Genomic DNA, 16,143 nt, shown 5'->3' with positions numbered 1-16,143 from the left:
GAGAGGCGGAGGTGGGGGAAGGTGCTATGAAACTAAGAAAGAAGATCCTACAACTGGGCAAAGGGATGGGTGGCCAAAAACCAAGCTGAACTGGGACTGCTTATATAGGAATTCCTAAAGTCTAATTACACTAAGCACTATGACCTAGAATTGAAACACACTAATTTCCAGTTAGATAAGGTTAACCCATCAGGTTAGTTTCCCTGGACGGAGAAGACTTTACAAAGGAGACAATAGGTTTTTTGTTGTTCATTTGTTTTCACAAGTGGACAGGTGTGTTTGTTTGCATCTTGGGGCCAAAAGACAAGTGTCTTAGCTGGAGACTCTCACTTGAAGTTCCCCTGGCGGAAGCAACAGGGAACTACAAAAGGAACCCCAACAGAATGAGAGAACAGCCAGAGACACCTGCTGGTAGAAAGTGGGAACTGCAGAAGAACTATTCCTGCATTATCAGAGTTGTTAAGTCTCATGAAGGACTCATGAATGTCACTCTGCACACACTATGTGCAGTAAGTAGTAGGCTGACAGATGAAAGCAACTGACACCGGCACCCAAATGCACCTTCTGAAATTACAGTAGACTAGCCTTCACTTCCCATGCTCTAATGCTTCTCGAGATTTATCCAGATCTCTGGGACTAATGTTATTTCATGAAATTCAACAAACACTTATTAAAGGCCTTCTGTATGCAAGACACTCTGCTAGGAACTGCTAGAAGTAAGAAAGATGAACAAAGCAATTAATGTCATCCAGAAGCTTACTTCTAGTAGGAAAATAGAGATACTCATTCACAAATTTTGGATTTCTTTTCCTCTTTTAAAAAAATTCTTCTGGAATATTGTAGACTGCAAGTCTATTTCCCAGCTTTCCTGGGTACACAAGTATATAAACCAGAGAAATGGGGGTTTGGGGGGAGCACATCAGAATTTATTTAGGACCATCAATATCAATAACATGAAAGTCTCTAAAAACTCAGCTACAAAAAAATGTAAAGAGAAAGTTATTTAATTTTTTTTCCTTTGGATAAAAACATTCACAAATTCAAATGATCTTATTATTTTTCTTGAAATGAAAGCTCACTCTCAGAAGCAGTAAAGACTATTGAAGAAAGACAACTAAATAAGGAGAATACCATATTTTAGAGAACTTTCATAGGTCTGAAAAACTCAAGTCTGCACTTCAACAATTATATCAAAGTCAAATAGATATCTATCATCAATAAAATTAGTTCTAAATCTTAAATAAATACACACTGAATAAAACTGAATGAATTACATGATATTCTAAACAAGTAAAAGGACAAACATCCATTAACCTTAGGTCCATATCTTGACCAAATCCTTGAATTGATCTGACCAACAAACTTCCTGTTATATCTGGTTTAAATATGCCTCCGTTGAACATAGATTTCCAAACACTGACACACCTTTGATTAACTAATTCAATTGAGATGTGTTCTTACTTGGCAAACCATTCTCTAACCTTTACACAGATAAGGGGAAAAGACTGAAGATTGGAAACTATGCTTTAGAGCATGCATATAAATTTTTTTAGTTCTGTATCTTAACAAGTTTAGTAACTTTGAGAGAGAAAAAGGTTATTTTGTGTATAATGATCATGTAATTAATTCATTTTTAAAAAACTATATAGAGAATTTACCGTATATTTCTCTGAACTTAAGAGGCTCAAAATAGGCCATTAGAGGACTGCAGTGATTAGTCATTTCATTATTGAAAATTACATTACTTTTTTTTTTAATGTTCTGGGGCCTGAGTCAAACCATAACCTCCTTTCCCAAAATGAAAACTTATCCACCACAATAATGCAAATAATACATGCAAAAAACCCAAAAAACAATAAATCCACACTCCATACACACACAATTACCCAGCTGTAATATGAGGGAAATGAAGCAATAAAAATACTTATATTTTTTGAATGCTTCAAATGGATAAGTGGGATTAATACTGCTACTATTCTTGCATTTAACAATTATTATTATGAATGTTATCAATGGCTTTATTGTTTACTGACATTTATAAAGTATTGAATAGTAATAATGTTAATAAAAATCTGATTTTTTTCTTAACAAATCTGTGAGTTAGAGAAGTAATTATTTTCCTAATTTTGTAGATAAGGAAATTGAGGCAAATAAAGGTTAAGGTGACTTGCCCAGGGTCATAGAGCTAGTAAGTATCTGAGACAGGATTCACACTCAGGTCTTTCTGACTCCAGGACTATCATTCTGACTATATTAACTAGCTACCATTTTAAAAAACTGAAATCCAAAAACTTAAAGGCTCCATAAACATAATAATATTTATAATAATACTTTTAGTGGTAGCAACAACCTAAAAACAAGTACATGCCCAATCAGTTGGGGAATATAATCCATGGAAATTTTAAATATGGATGAGCAATAAGCCTCTTGCTTCTCTCCGTAACCCAAGACCATTTCAAGATGACATTTCAAAGGGACCAAGGAGTACTGACAAACTCCACACCCAGAAGGTCACCAGCATTTGGAACTAGTATTTCAAATGTCTAAAGTTCATTATGAAAGCTGAAATCCCACAATTGACAAGATAAAGATCTAACTACTCTACAAGAGATTCACACATACACAAACAAACACAAATCCAAAAATATAAGGAGTTTCTGTTTTTATTTTAAAATTCATCTTTATTCCCATGGTTGTCATTGTGAGAGTATAACATTTAGAATAAAATTCATCTACTAAAGTGATTACAATATTTTCCTCTTTTAAGTTATTCTAACGAATTCTCTTCATTGATAAAATACCATTTCTTTTATTTTGTAAAGTTTCTTCCAGTCAGTGAATGAAACCATGGATCACTGGCCTAAAGCATAGAACTGGCATGCTTATTTTCAAGCTCTTTTCCTATAGAAGTAAATCTTTTCCTATAAGAATTAAGTCCTATAGAAAAGTGTCAGTATTGATTTCATAACATGCTAAATTAGCATCTTATTACACTTATTAGAGAAATATTTAGAACCCACACAGAGATTTATAACTGAAAGGAGGCTTGGATGTCATTGAGTTCAACCCCCCATTTTACAAACAAGGAGGCTGAAGCCAAAATAAAAATATTAAGCCTAAAATTTTATAATAATCTTATTGAGCTAAAATACAATAAAAAGCAAAACTCGAATTAGAACCTATGTCTTCTAAATCCAAATTTATTACCATTTTCTACTATAAAATGTTTGTTGAGAGGGAAGGGGAAAGAGGAGAGAAAGAAGATGAAATATTTCTAATGTTTTTGTTTATCTCTGTTGAGTGGGTGATAAGGTATCACAGTTTTCATGGCATATTCACCTGTACTTTAAATCATCTCATAAGGATTATATTTTCTTGTTTAATCTTTCAGGTATGCTATCTGCTTTAGGACTGGATGACTGATTTTTTAAAAAATTAAACTCTAATCATAAGACCGGAGAAAGTAACTTAAGAAGAACTATAAATTACATGCTATGCCTTTTTCTCCCCAGCATAGTTTTAAAAGAATAGAACCTCTTTTCCTATTAAAAAAAAAAAACTACTATTCCAACCTTAATATATTCAGTACGAAATTGAAGGTAAGGAAGAAAATAGCAAATATACTATATTATACTGTATTTTAGTAGGATATACAAATTTTAAACATATATTATTTTTAAGAAATTGGATTTTCTACTACTTATTAGAAAATACCAACATGAGTTCCCACAATTAATTAACTTAAATGCAAAATGAGAAACAAGCAATTCCTAGTTATATAAAGAAGTTCAAAAATTTGGTCACTTTTCCAGAACTCATAGTAAAGCAAAAAGAAATGGGAAGGGGGGGAAGGGGGAAGTCATCCTCATTTGTATAAGAGAGACAGAGATGAAACCAGTTACAATCTATACTAAGAACTCATAACTGTAACTGGTTTTCTATACTTCTGCTACAATTATCCTGGCTCTGTTGACTATAAAGTCAACTCAATACTCAAATGCCTGTGATATCTCTGATATGGGAGTTCTTTCCTATGAAGTTCATCATCCCATTCATCCCTGTCCACTGTTTGTTGTCAATGCTCTCCTCAAAAGTTCACTTCAAAAAGTCTACCCAAGAAGCATGAAAATTACCTAAGTATAATGTAACATTGGGTTGCATTAAATAAAAATAAAAGAGACAGTTTGGAGAAAAATTATCAGTTAATTGTAAATTAATATAGATCCTCGAATAGTTAAGTTTTTCCATCCAAAGTTCCCTGCACTAAAAGGGAATGTCAATATTTCTCCATTTTAGTATCAGAAATACCAACCCTTTTTAGGGAATTATGAAAATTGATACTAAAGAATAGGATGTTACTATTATTTCCTCCAAAAAATGTCCTTCCCTTTTAGCTCCTCATCCTCCATCTACCTTCTCCTAATGTTAGTCCCCCTTTTAGTTCTTCCCAATAATCTAAAAGCCATAGCTCAAGTGAGAAAAATCTGATAATTTCTGAAAAAGGGAAATTAATTAAGAGATGATAAAATCTCCCTGTAGCAACAATGTTTTAGAAATCCTTATGTTCTTGAAATTGAGAAAGAGTAAGTCAGTTTAAGTTTTGGAGGATAAGGGAACAGCTATGAAAATGGAAGAATCTAAGGATCTTCTTTATATAGTATAAGGTTAGGTGAATCTAATGTTGTAATTACATATATTCCATAATCTTATTTTATTTGGGATGGTGGAAGGAGGGAGAGGTAGATACTGTTTGATGGTGAAGGAAGATCTCAAAGATCTTCCTGGCCCTAGAATATTTTTGAAACCAAGAGAAAGTTATGAAACTCACATTTTTCATACTTGATTCAAATCCAGAACCACACATTTCAAATGAAGCCTGTAGTCTAAATGGTTGATGGTTTTCAGCTGGATATATTATAGTCACCTAAAGTAAAAAAAATCTTTTAAATCTCACCCTAATAAAAAAAAGTTTTGAAATGGAAAAAAGTAAATTTGGGGTATTATTAAGGGAGGCAGAATACCCAGAAGGGTGATATACATATCTGAATAAGAATAAAGTATGTTCAAACTCTAATATTCAAAGATAAACATCCTTTGGAACATAGAGCCATAAAACTCACTATTTTCCCATACCTAATACTGATCATAGAAGCACAAAGGACTTATTTCTCTAGTCCCTCCTTAATCAGACTTCATTGTGAGGAACAGCTTTGTTAAAGAACGTTAAATAAATGTAATTTATTGTAATCCATTTTTCTCCCAAACTTTTTGCTGTACAACTTGTATACGGAGATCTCTTTACATCCACTTCATGCTTCAAGGTACTCACTTATACAGTAAGGCTTAAGGCATCTTTTGGCATACCCTAGATGAGTGACCTTCCCAAATAGGGGTCAGAACTGCTGTGAAGCCCATATCCCAAGAGGAATGTGATCAACCAATTCAAAGGTGGGAAGACAAGACTGCAAACCAAGCTACCTCCCAATAGCCAGTTATAGGATTTATCTTTGACCCAACCACATGTATCTTTATCCTACAATACTCCACCCCAGGAACACCCCTCTGCTTTACAAATTTTCAAGTTTCCCATTTCTTAACTAGACATCAGCTGCTCAGGACAATTATAACCCACCCATTAACAAAGTACTCAAAGTAGTAGTTGAGCAGATGCATTGGGAAAATCCACTCCAAATCCCAAAAGCATTCACATTTCTTGCGGCCCAACATCAGTTCATAGCTACAGCAAGCATCCCATAGCAGTGATCTCCGCCTTTCAATTTTGAGTGGGGAAAAACTGACTTGTATAGGATGTACAAAGACAAATGGATTGTGATCTTCATTGCAGATGCCATTATATTATCTTTCCACCACCACCCTCCCCGGATAAATAACCGTTTTCCCAGCCTCCCATTATTGTGAAATATATTACTATCCTTCCATTTACTAAGTCTCACAGCCTCTGTCATGCTGCATGCCTAACTGTCCGTCCCTCACTCATATATCCAAATAGCTGTCAAATCTTGTTTCTATCTCTAAGGCAAGTCTCACATCTTTCCCCAACTTTACTTATACAGTCACCATTCTAGTCCAGGCTCTCATTATCTCTAATCTGAAATACTCCAAGAGACTCCTAGTCAGTCAGTAGCTCAATTCTTTTTCCTCTTCCCAAAACTGGTGATAAAGTCATAGTACAGCTGTGGGCACATTACTCTCCTACTCATACTCTTATCACATTTCACTTTAGGAGTAAATATTGTTTCATTTTCATCTCATTCCTTTTTATTTTCTGTTTTTGCATAAATATGATGTAAAAAGTTGGTAGAGTAGTACATGTATATATTTAACATTTATATTGACTTGGAGGGTGCATGACAATTTTAAGTTTAATACACATAAAATTTAAAAATAAATAAATATAAACATATTTTATTTAATATTCATGCTCAAAAAAATTTTATAGATGGGGTAAACATTCAAAAGAGGTGGAATTCACTAGGATTACTATATATAAAATATTTATGTATATATGAATTACATATGTATTTATCTATATGTGTATATATACCTACAGGTTGTGCTTAGTTCCAAACAATATGAATAATATTTTATAAAAATAGTAATATTTTTCTTATTGAGTTTATCAGGGATTCTTCCTCAAACTTTCACTCAGATTTTGGGACTGGAGAAGGGGAGGAAAAAAAGGGAAAATTTCTCTCCCTTCTCCATCCTAACTCCAGTATCATAGGATAGGACTGACCAGGTATGGGCTCAAAATTGGAATGGAATGGAATACTTATAAATTATTCAACATTGAACAAAAGGAATTTTAGTTAACCCTAACTTAGGAAAAGAATATTCAACAAGGGCATAGTACTTGGCTTGGATAGATTTGGTTCCCTTCATCTTCATAAAAAAACATATATGGTCAGGAGAGTAGGTAGGGTGTGATATCTCCAGACCTTATATACCAACTCTGAAGGGTCCCAGGCTCCAAGTAGGCAACTCTCTCTGATGCTCTTTCAGATGTTGTGCCCTTCTGCCTGAAATACCAGGGAAAACCCCACTGCTTGGTCAAATAAGTTTTAGAGTACCTTTGGTCATGAGAAAGAATTATATTTCCTACTTTTTCTCTCTTCAAAATTGGCACAGTCCTTCCTCTAAACATCAGATAGCCACTACTATTATTTAATATCATGTGCTCAAAACAGGCATAATGAGAAATCTTCAAGCAAAAGCCTAATATCATTCATTCATGAGATTCATTTTTTGTCTATTCGTCCAGCTTAAATGGTATTGCTAATTTTTAAGCATAATAAATCATAAAAATTTAGAACTCAAAAAGAACTTATTTAATTCAAAACCTCTTTTTTTATAGGTGAAGAAAATGATGCCATTGATCTTTCCATTTTATTAGGCAATTATAATCTTAATTCTTCACGAAAATTCTTAAATTACTATACTCATATTGGTAATGTAATTTTCCTACTGCCTTTAGTAAGCCATAAGATTAAAAGTGAATAGTGAGACTTATCCGGATATTCTTTTTATATATTATGAAGATTTTAAGCATATGGCCAATTAAGCCCTCCTCTGTATCTGACATCTGGAATAACCCCTCCTCAGACAACTTGGTAGCTCATCACATTAATACTGAACTTAATACTGACACAAATTCAGCCTAGCCCACTATAGTACAGTTGTCCCTCAGCCTTCCTCAGAGATGAGATTATAGTATGTCATCAAGTCTGCCACTTTCTTAACTGCTAAATCTAAAGCTTTTAATTTTTTTCCAGTTCTCATCCTCCCTGCTCTCTTTCCTAAATTCCAGCTAGTTCCACATCACAAAAGTCCTGCTGCACCTCTCCACCTAGGGGAGGTATCTCAAACTCAACGCATCCATAACAGAATCCATTATTTTTATCTCTAATATTTAACCATCTTCAAATTTCCCTATTTCTACTGAAAAACACCACCATAATTCTGATCACTTGGTACAGAAGTTCAATCATCCAAGACTTTTATTCTCCTTTGCCATCAATTTCCAATTAGCTTCTAAACCCTATTGATCCTTCTTCTAAATATTACTCCCACACTTCAATCTCTCTCCACTTAAAAAGAGATTATTACCATAGTTAAGATGGTCAGTTCCTCTTGCCTGGATTACTGTAATAGCTTTTAAAATTATCTCTTTGATTCTAGTTTCTCCTCTTTCCAATTCCTCTTACACACAACTGCCCAAATAATATTAATAATAAAAAGCAATCGCATAATAATAATGCATATTGTATTTTAAGGTTTGTAAAGCACTTTACAAATATCTCATTTTATCCTTACACAAACCCTGAAGGATATGTACTATTACTATCCCCATTTAGAGAGGAGGAAACTGAGGGCAAACATGGGATAAATGGTTTTCCCAGGGTCACACAGTAAGTGTCTAAGGTGGGAATCTGAACTCAGGTTTTCCAAATTCCAAATACAATGATATACCACCTAACTGCCCCACAAAAAATTTTCCTAAAGATTAGATCTGACTTTGTTACTCTTTCTCCCTCAAGAATCTTCAGAAGTTCCTTATTGCTTATAGAATGAAAGAAAACCTCAACCTAACAGGTAAGCTTTGAACAATCTGACTACAGGTTACCTCTCCAGACCTTTTTTTAAATTTCTGATTCTTTACACCCTTTATAATCAAGTCAAAGTACCCTAATTATTGTTCCATGAATTTGAGATCCCATCTCCACCTCAAGGCTTTTTTTTGTTTTGTTTTTAAGACTAGCTCTCCCTATCTCAACTGTGATAGAAGAACAGGGACTATTCACGGTGCCCAATGCATGATCATTGAGCAATTCATTCTTCCTTAGGAAACCAGAGCTCACAAAATCTGACAGCCTTTGACTCCATGATGGCAGGGGTTCCAGAGTATGCCATCAATGCTCAGCTTTATGATTCTTCACAGGTTACACTACATAACCTAAATGCACTTGCTCACCAGATTTTGAAATTTCATTAAAAGTTCCTCTTTATTGCTCCCTTCTATGAGAAAACTTTATTCATTCTCTGGTTGCTAGTGTACTCACTGATATCAAATCACTTTAGATTTACTTCTCAGTCTTAATGTATTCCAGCATTACCCACCTGCTCCTCACCCCTCACCAAAAAAATCTAAGCTACTTAAGGACAAGGACCATGGCATAATTTTTGTCTTTGTATCACTTTGTAGTACAGTGTCTTACACATAGTAGGCACTCAAATGTTTGCTGCATTAATTCAAGTTACACGGTATCACTCAGATATTCTTTACTATAAACGAAGGAATAAAAATTCTCTTAAGAATTCATTAATACTCTATTTCCATTTATGTGAATAGGGAACTTTTAATTCAGAGGAGAACATTGTTGAATATGTATTTATACTCATGCATTAAAACAGACTGTTCCAGGTGGTGGAATAATATTCATGGGAAACAGATGTGTTTCGTTTCAGCTCTTGACAACTTTTAAGATTTTCACTTCCTTTAATATTAGTAGTGTTGTGTGTTTGTGTGTGTGTGTGTGTGTGTGTGTGTGTGTGTTTAACTTAAACACATTAGACTGAAGTGTTAGTGGCAGAATCTAAATTGAACATCTACAAATAACAACAGAAAGTTACATTACTTTTAGGCAAAGCCTTCTGGGGCATTAAACAAAGTAGACTTCAGTGAGCTAAGAATCATCAACAAATCTTAAAGAAGGGTGGGGTCATATATAGTCCAACCCTCTGCTGTTAGAAGTGAGAAAAGTAAGGCCCAGATAGATTTAAGTGAATTCTTAAAAGAGCAATAGCTGAGATCACAATCTAAAGGGGATTCAATCCCTTGAAACCCTGAAGCCTCCTATAGTTCACAATAGAGCCTGTTGATGCTAAAATGTACCATATCTACTTATCATGGTGAAAGACTATGTTCTAACAGAAGAATAGTATGTCTTTAATGTGTTTGTTCTTTGCTGTTCCATTTGTCCTTAGTATGATTAAACAACACTCATTCTGAAATCTGATGTTTTTCTTATCTGGAACCCTGGGAAAACCTTTGTAAGCTTTAAGTTAAACAGAAGCAAAGGTAGGAAAAATGTCTCAGACGTGACTTATACCCTCCATCAGGAAAATTGATCTCAATCATCAAAAATACTTAGCCTTCAGAAGAAAAAAAAAAAGGTATACACCAAATATGTATATTTCAATAACCCAAGAAATGAAAATGAAACAATCATTAGAGGACTAGCTCAGCTCTTTGTACAGGACAGGCACTTAAATCTTTGCTTGATTAGATAGATAGATAGATAGATAGATAGATAGATAGATAGATAGATAGATATTTAGATAGATAGATAGATAATGTTGATATACAGAGGAATAACACCGCCAAAAGTACATAGCATATTAGGGTTAACAAAGTACTTTCCTCAAGAAGTGTCATTTTACAGATGAAACAAACTTTTTTTATGATGTGAAACTTCTCAAGTTCCTATGACTAGGAAGAGTCTAGAAGAGATGAGTGGAAGAGAAGAGATCTGAAACATTGTCAAATGTCTAACATATTCTTCCTACTACTACATATACTACTACTTCTACTGAATTGTGAACAGATTTCAAATTATTTCTTCTTTTTTTCCTATTAAGGTTCATTTAAAGTCCTCTAGGATGAAGGGGGAAAAAAACATTAGGCCAGACCATTCTAAAGTTTAATAAGGAACATTAGTAGATATTTTAATTAAAATACCTAAAGAATCTCAGCTAATCCCATTTTAAGGATGTGTGAGAATGTATGTGTGCAAATGGCCCACTCTAGAAATTTGCTGATAGAAGAATCAAGAATTGAAATTCTTCAAGACAGAAAGAGAAAGAAAAGCAATAATCAGGAGATTCATTGTAGAAATCACCATGAACTTGCATGCATATATCTGTTTTTTCCAGGTAGTGAGAAACCTCTCACTATTACTCAAGGAGAGAACTACCACTCTTTTAACACGTCTTTCAGGTATATGTCTCAAGGCGCTGTGACACTGGGAAGCATCTGGGGGGAGGGGTTGCCCCCCACTTCATGATCACACTAGCTCTGCAAATAATTAAAACTAATCCCTTTACCTGCCTGCATTTCTTACAAGCAATCTGTCTTATATGGTACACAAAAAAGGTCTGGATGCTTTGTACCAACAAGATTCAAATAGTACTCAAACCCTTTTTAAGCAAGTCCAAACAACAGCAGCTGATTCATTTATTTTAAACATTCAGATATTTTAAAAGGTTTAGAAAATAATACACAGCATAATGGCATATCAAAATGACATGCCACTCCAGCCAAATTTGTTTGCTCCACTTTGAGAGGCAGCCAAGATTTTAAAATTCTATAGAAGGGCCAACTATGCCAAGACTTGCATTATGAAGACAAATATATAAACAACAACTGTTTACTGCCCAACTTAAGGTGCTCAAAATTAGGCAAGGCTTAAGGAAAAGATTCTCAAAAATTATTTCACAATAAAACAAATAGTCATCTGATGAAACGTCTGATAAATTGAAGCCAAATTATATAACTAACTGAAAAAGGTCACATATATTGGAACTGGAGTAAAGGGAGTTGAACAGAAGGTTGCTGGACGGAACTTTATGTTTATATTATTAAACTGAAAAATACTAAGGAATATTCCTTTAAGAGAAGCTTTAGAATAGTGTATTTTTCTTAACAATGATACTGAGACAATATATGACACAGTAAAAAGACACCAGAATTAGCCAGCCAGATATGAGTTTTAAGGATTGTCTAGAAATAGACCGCTCTGAAGCATGATCCTGGAGACAAGTCACTTAACTGTTCTGAGCCTCAAGAAACTCTCTACAATGATTCAATTTGATTCAATTCAATGCAATAAATGCGTATTAATTCCCATTATAGCCAGGCATTGTGCTAAGCACTGTGGATACAAACATGAAAAGGAAAGTGTCCTTTCCCTTAAGGAGCTTATAATCTAATGAGGAAAGACAACACACAAAAGGAAGCTGTTTGGGGGAGGAAAGAAAGAACATATGGATGAAACCGGGAGTACTCAGTTGCATGAAACTGAAACAAAGAAGAGCTCCAGATAGAAAGTAGAATGAGCAGAAGGTTCCAATTTCTGTCCTCTTTAAGGAAAAGCCTTGGGAAGAGTTGAGTGCTCCACCCTCCCGCCTACCAGTCAGAGGAGACAGTAGGCTGAAGGAGGTAGGAAGGTGCTGAGAAAGAGCTAAAACACTCTTCAGGGCCCACAACCCTTCAAAGTACTGTCAGAATACAATTAAAATATAATTAGGAAGGGTCAGTTAGGTAGCTCAGCTGAATGAGAACCTGACCTCTAACACTTCCTAGCTGTTTGGCCCTGAGAAAGTCACTTACCTACCCATCACTGCCTAGCCCTTACCACTCTTCTACCTTTGAGCCAATATAGAGTACTGATTCTAAGAAGGAAGGTAAGGGTTTGTTTGTTTTTTATGTAATTGAGAGAGTTAACAAAATTCATTAAAAAATACAAGAAAACATGTATAATATTAATATGTGGTTTTCTAAGTTAATATGTAGCCCACAGGGATCCTTATGCAGTTTGTTGGCCCTTGTTTCCATTTGACTTGAATACCACTGCTCTAGGATTACAAGTTGCCTAGCAGGTTCATATATGCACTGATAGAAGGAGTTAGAACCCTGGGAATTCCCCATAACAATATCACATGTCTGGACCAAAGGAGAAGGGAAAGGGAAAGAATGACAGAGCATCCATATAAACCTAGATTCTTTTTTTTTCATTGCATTCCTTTTTCCATGATCCTCCTTTACCACAGATAACCTCAAATAAAACCCTAATGCATACCAGACCACACCACCCAGTAATTCCTCCAATGCAATGCCTCTCCCTGGCATTACTGCCTTAACCTTCAGCAGATCATAGTATCATAGATTTAAAGCTTAGAGGTTATCTAGTCAAGCAACCTCATTTTACAAAAAAGGGAGCCCAGAGCTCTGGACAGAAGCCCAGAGCAGAGAAGAGAATTACCCAGAATGGTGACATATCTTAATCCTAAACCTCTAATTTTTCAATAGAAAAGCAATAAGGACTCAAGTTCAGGTCCTCTAATCCTAAATCAAGCATAGTCCATTGCACAACACAAAATACAGTTTCTTCCACTCAAATGCTTCTCTCTCTACTAATGCTAATAAGTTTACTGAATGACTATCAGGTCTATATCTGCTCCATCTTCCTATAGTTTCATGTGAGTTACTTCCATTTTCTTCTCAGTCTGGTCCTAATCTATGGCCTCAGCTCTATACTGTAATGTATATTTTTGCTGTCATATGGTCATATATCTAGACCCTGAACAATTCTTAAAAGTCATCCCATGTGGATTAGGAAAAATGAGATCCTAGGAGATTACTTGACTTATCCATACATAGTAGGAGATCTAGGATTCCAACACTTGACTTCTGATTATAGCCAAAGAGCCTTCTATTTTGCAATTTGCTACTTGTTCATCAATGCTGAACCCTCCTCAAAGCCTACCCCTACCCCATTTCTTTTTTATTAGTTGTCTTTAGCCAGCTCCCCACTCACCCATATTTGAACGAAGGGGAAAAAAAGCATTTACAAAATATTTACTAGGCTAAACTGGGCAGAAAATTACTACCAAAAGGAAAAAAACTGCACCTCCCTCTCGCTGATCAAAGAGAATTTAAGAATGAGTTTGCCCTAAAATAAGGTTTCCCTTCCCAAAAAAGTAAAAATAATTATTTTTAAAAATCAGTAGGCAGGTTATGAGGATGGTAGCAAAATAATTCAGAACATCAAAAATATTTGATGAAGTCAGAAAATCACTTGTACGCACCCAAGAAATAGCAAGAGAACTCAGATAACTATACCACTTCATAGTAACTCACAAGCTGCAGCCTTCTAACACCCATTTCCACAGCAAATTTCAAAACACTGTCAAAGCAAAGTGCGCTATTTTTTGTATATCTTTGGATGTGGTAGGAGCTATGAGCAAAGAAGAGCTAGGCCACACAATGCTTAACTCTGCTCCCTTCTACTATGGCCATTTGTGATACACTGACCAATAGCAGAGGTGGTTAAGTAATAAGTACCCTGAGCCCTCTGAAGAGGTTACTATTTATTGTATTTTTTTTTTGTCTTTCTTAACCATTTAACCCGTATAAAACTTTACTGTCATTAAAAAAAAAAAAAAAAAAAAGTCTCACTTTGTGACTTAGAAATGATTCTGAGTGTTGGTTCCAAGGCCAAAGAGTGGTAAGGATGAGGCACCTGGGGTTAAGTAACTTGCCCAGGGTCACATAGCTAAGAAGTGTATAAAGTGAGAATTGTATTCAAGACCTCCCATCTTTATGCATGACTCTCTATCCACTGTGCCACCCAGTTGCCCCTATCATTTTTATTAGTTTTCTACCTTTTAATTTTAATGTCACTAATATAATTTTTAAACACTCTTAACTCCATTATCCTCTTGAGCTCCATGTTTCTATTACTCCATTTTGCATACCACAGGATTTCTGGGTAACACATACAACATGGTATAGCAGAACTGCCTGCACCCACCAATTCAAAGTGATCTGTGTATGAGTTATTCATTTTATGTAATATTCAAGACCTAAGTCTAGGTAAAGAGAGAGAGGTGACACTGCCTTCCCAGGACAATTTCATTTGTAATTCTCCAATAAACTAAGCAAAATGAAAAGTAATTTGGGGACATCTAGTAGGCTCAATGGGTAGAGAGCAAAGCCTCAAGAGGGGGAAGTCCTGGGTTCAAATCTAACCTCATACACTTCCTAGCTCTGTGACCTTGGGCAAGTCAGTTATCCTCCGTTGCCAAGCCCTTACAGCTCTTCTGCCTTGGAACTGATACATAGTATTGATCTAAGACAGAAGGTAAGGGTTTTGTTTTATTTTTAATCACTTGGACAGCAGAACAGAGGATGGACCATAGAGTTGAAGTGGGATGAGCCATGAGGCAAAGAACGCAATCAGAAGGTTATTGCAATGAGATGATGAGGTGATGAGGGACTGTACTGGGGTGGCAGTAGTTTCAAAAAAAAAATAGCAACGTATCTCTGAAGGAAGTAAGCAAGCATTTATGAAATGTTTACTCTGTATCAGGCACTGGGCTCAACAATGGAAATATAAATACTAGCAAATAGAAAGCCCCCATGCTCAAGAAATTTATCTTCCAAGGGAGGAAAAGAAAACAAAAAAGGAAGCAGAAAGGGGTATGGATTTTCCTGCCAGAAAAAGGTTTTGAATACTGGAAGCTAGGAACAGAGTATGGAAGAAGTGAGGGACAGTCAGTCCACAAAAAGGGGAGTCTAGGAGGAACTCAGCATGGAACTAAGAGAGTAGGTCTTACAGAAAAATAACCCAGGTGGAGAAAACTATGAGTTAGTTGGAAGTTCCATTTGGAAGAAGCCCAAGGCACTGAGGGAAATTCTCACATGAGACAGCAAAAGTGGCATAGTTTGGAAATCAGGAATCAAGTCCAGGAGAGATATCTTAAGGGTAAAATCAATAAGACATAAGAAGAGATTAGATCAGGGGTCAGCAACATATTGCTCTTTCTGCAGGAGCCATAAAGTCAATTTTTTTCAGGCGCCATTACAGGAGCACGCACTGTGAGCACTGTACAGCTCTCATGAAATTGCATTTTTAAAAATGTGGCATTTATGGCTCTCATGGCCAAAAAGGTTGCCGATCCCTGGATTAGATACACATGGGAATGAAGGAGAATGATGAACCAAGGATGACACCAAGATTTTGAGCATGGGTGACTAGGAAGATGGTGGTACTCTTGACAATAAAAGGAAATTTATGAATAAGGGATGATCTTGAGGAGGGAAGAATGAAGATGATGAGTTCAGTTTTAGACATGTTCCAGAAGTCCAAAAGGAAAAAAAAATCATCTGAAAATTTGCATGGAGATTATTGAATCCATGGGAGCTAAAAAACACCAAGTAAAATTATGAAGAGGAAAGGAAAAGAAAGGGAAGGAAGGGAAGGGAAGGGAAGGGAAGGGAAGGGAAGGGAAGGGAAGGGAAGGGAAGGGAAGGGAAGGGAAGGGAAGGGAAGGGAAGGGAAG

The 16,143-nt window shown here is 35.5% G+C and overlaps 1 protein-coding gene across 1 annotated transcript in view; it reads right to left on the bottom strand.

Annotated features, from left to right (window-relative positions):
• Window positions 1-16,143, bottom strand: part of ARL15 (ADP ribosylation factor like GTPase 15) — a 472,397-nt gene that overhangs the window by 335,879 nt on the left and 120,375 nt on the right. Inside the window, exon 3 of the mRNA XM_044681155.1 lies at window positions 4,829-4,924. Coding sequence (XP_044537090.1) covers window positions 4,829-4,924 — 96 coding nt within the window. The remainder of the gene's footprint in view (window positions 1-4,828; window positions 4,925-16,143) is intronic.

This window comes from Gracilinanus agilis, chromosome 1 (assembly GCF_016433145.1).
Source record: "Gracilinanus agilis isolate LMUSP501 chromosome 1, AgileGrace, whole genome shotgun sequence".
In the NCBI taxonomy this organism is placed as follows: Eukaryota; Metazoa; Chordata; class Mammalia; order Didelphimorphia; family Didelphidae; genus Gracilinanus; species Gracilinanus agilis.
This window is presented reverse-complemented; position numbering and strand designations above follow the sequence as displayed.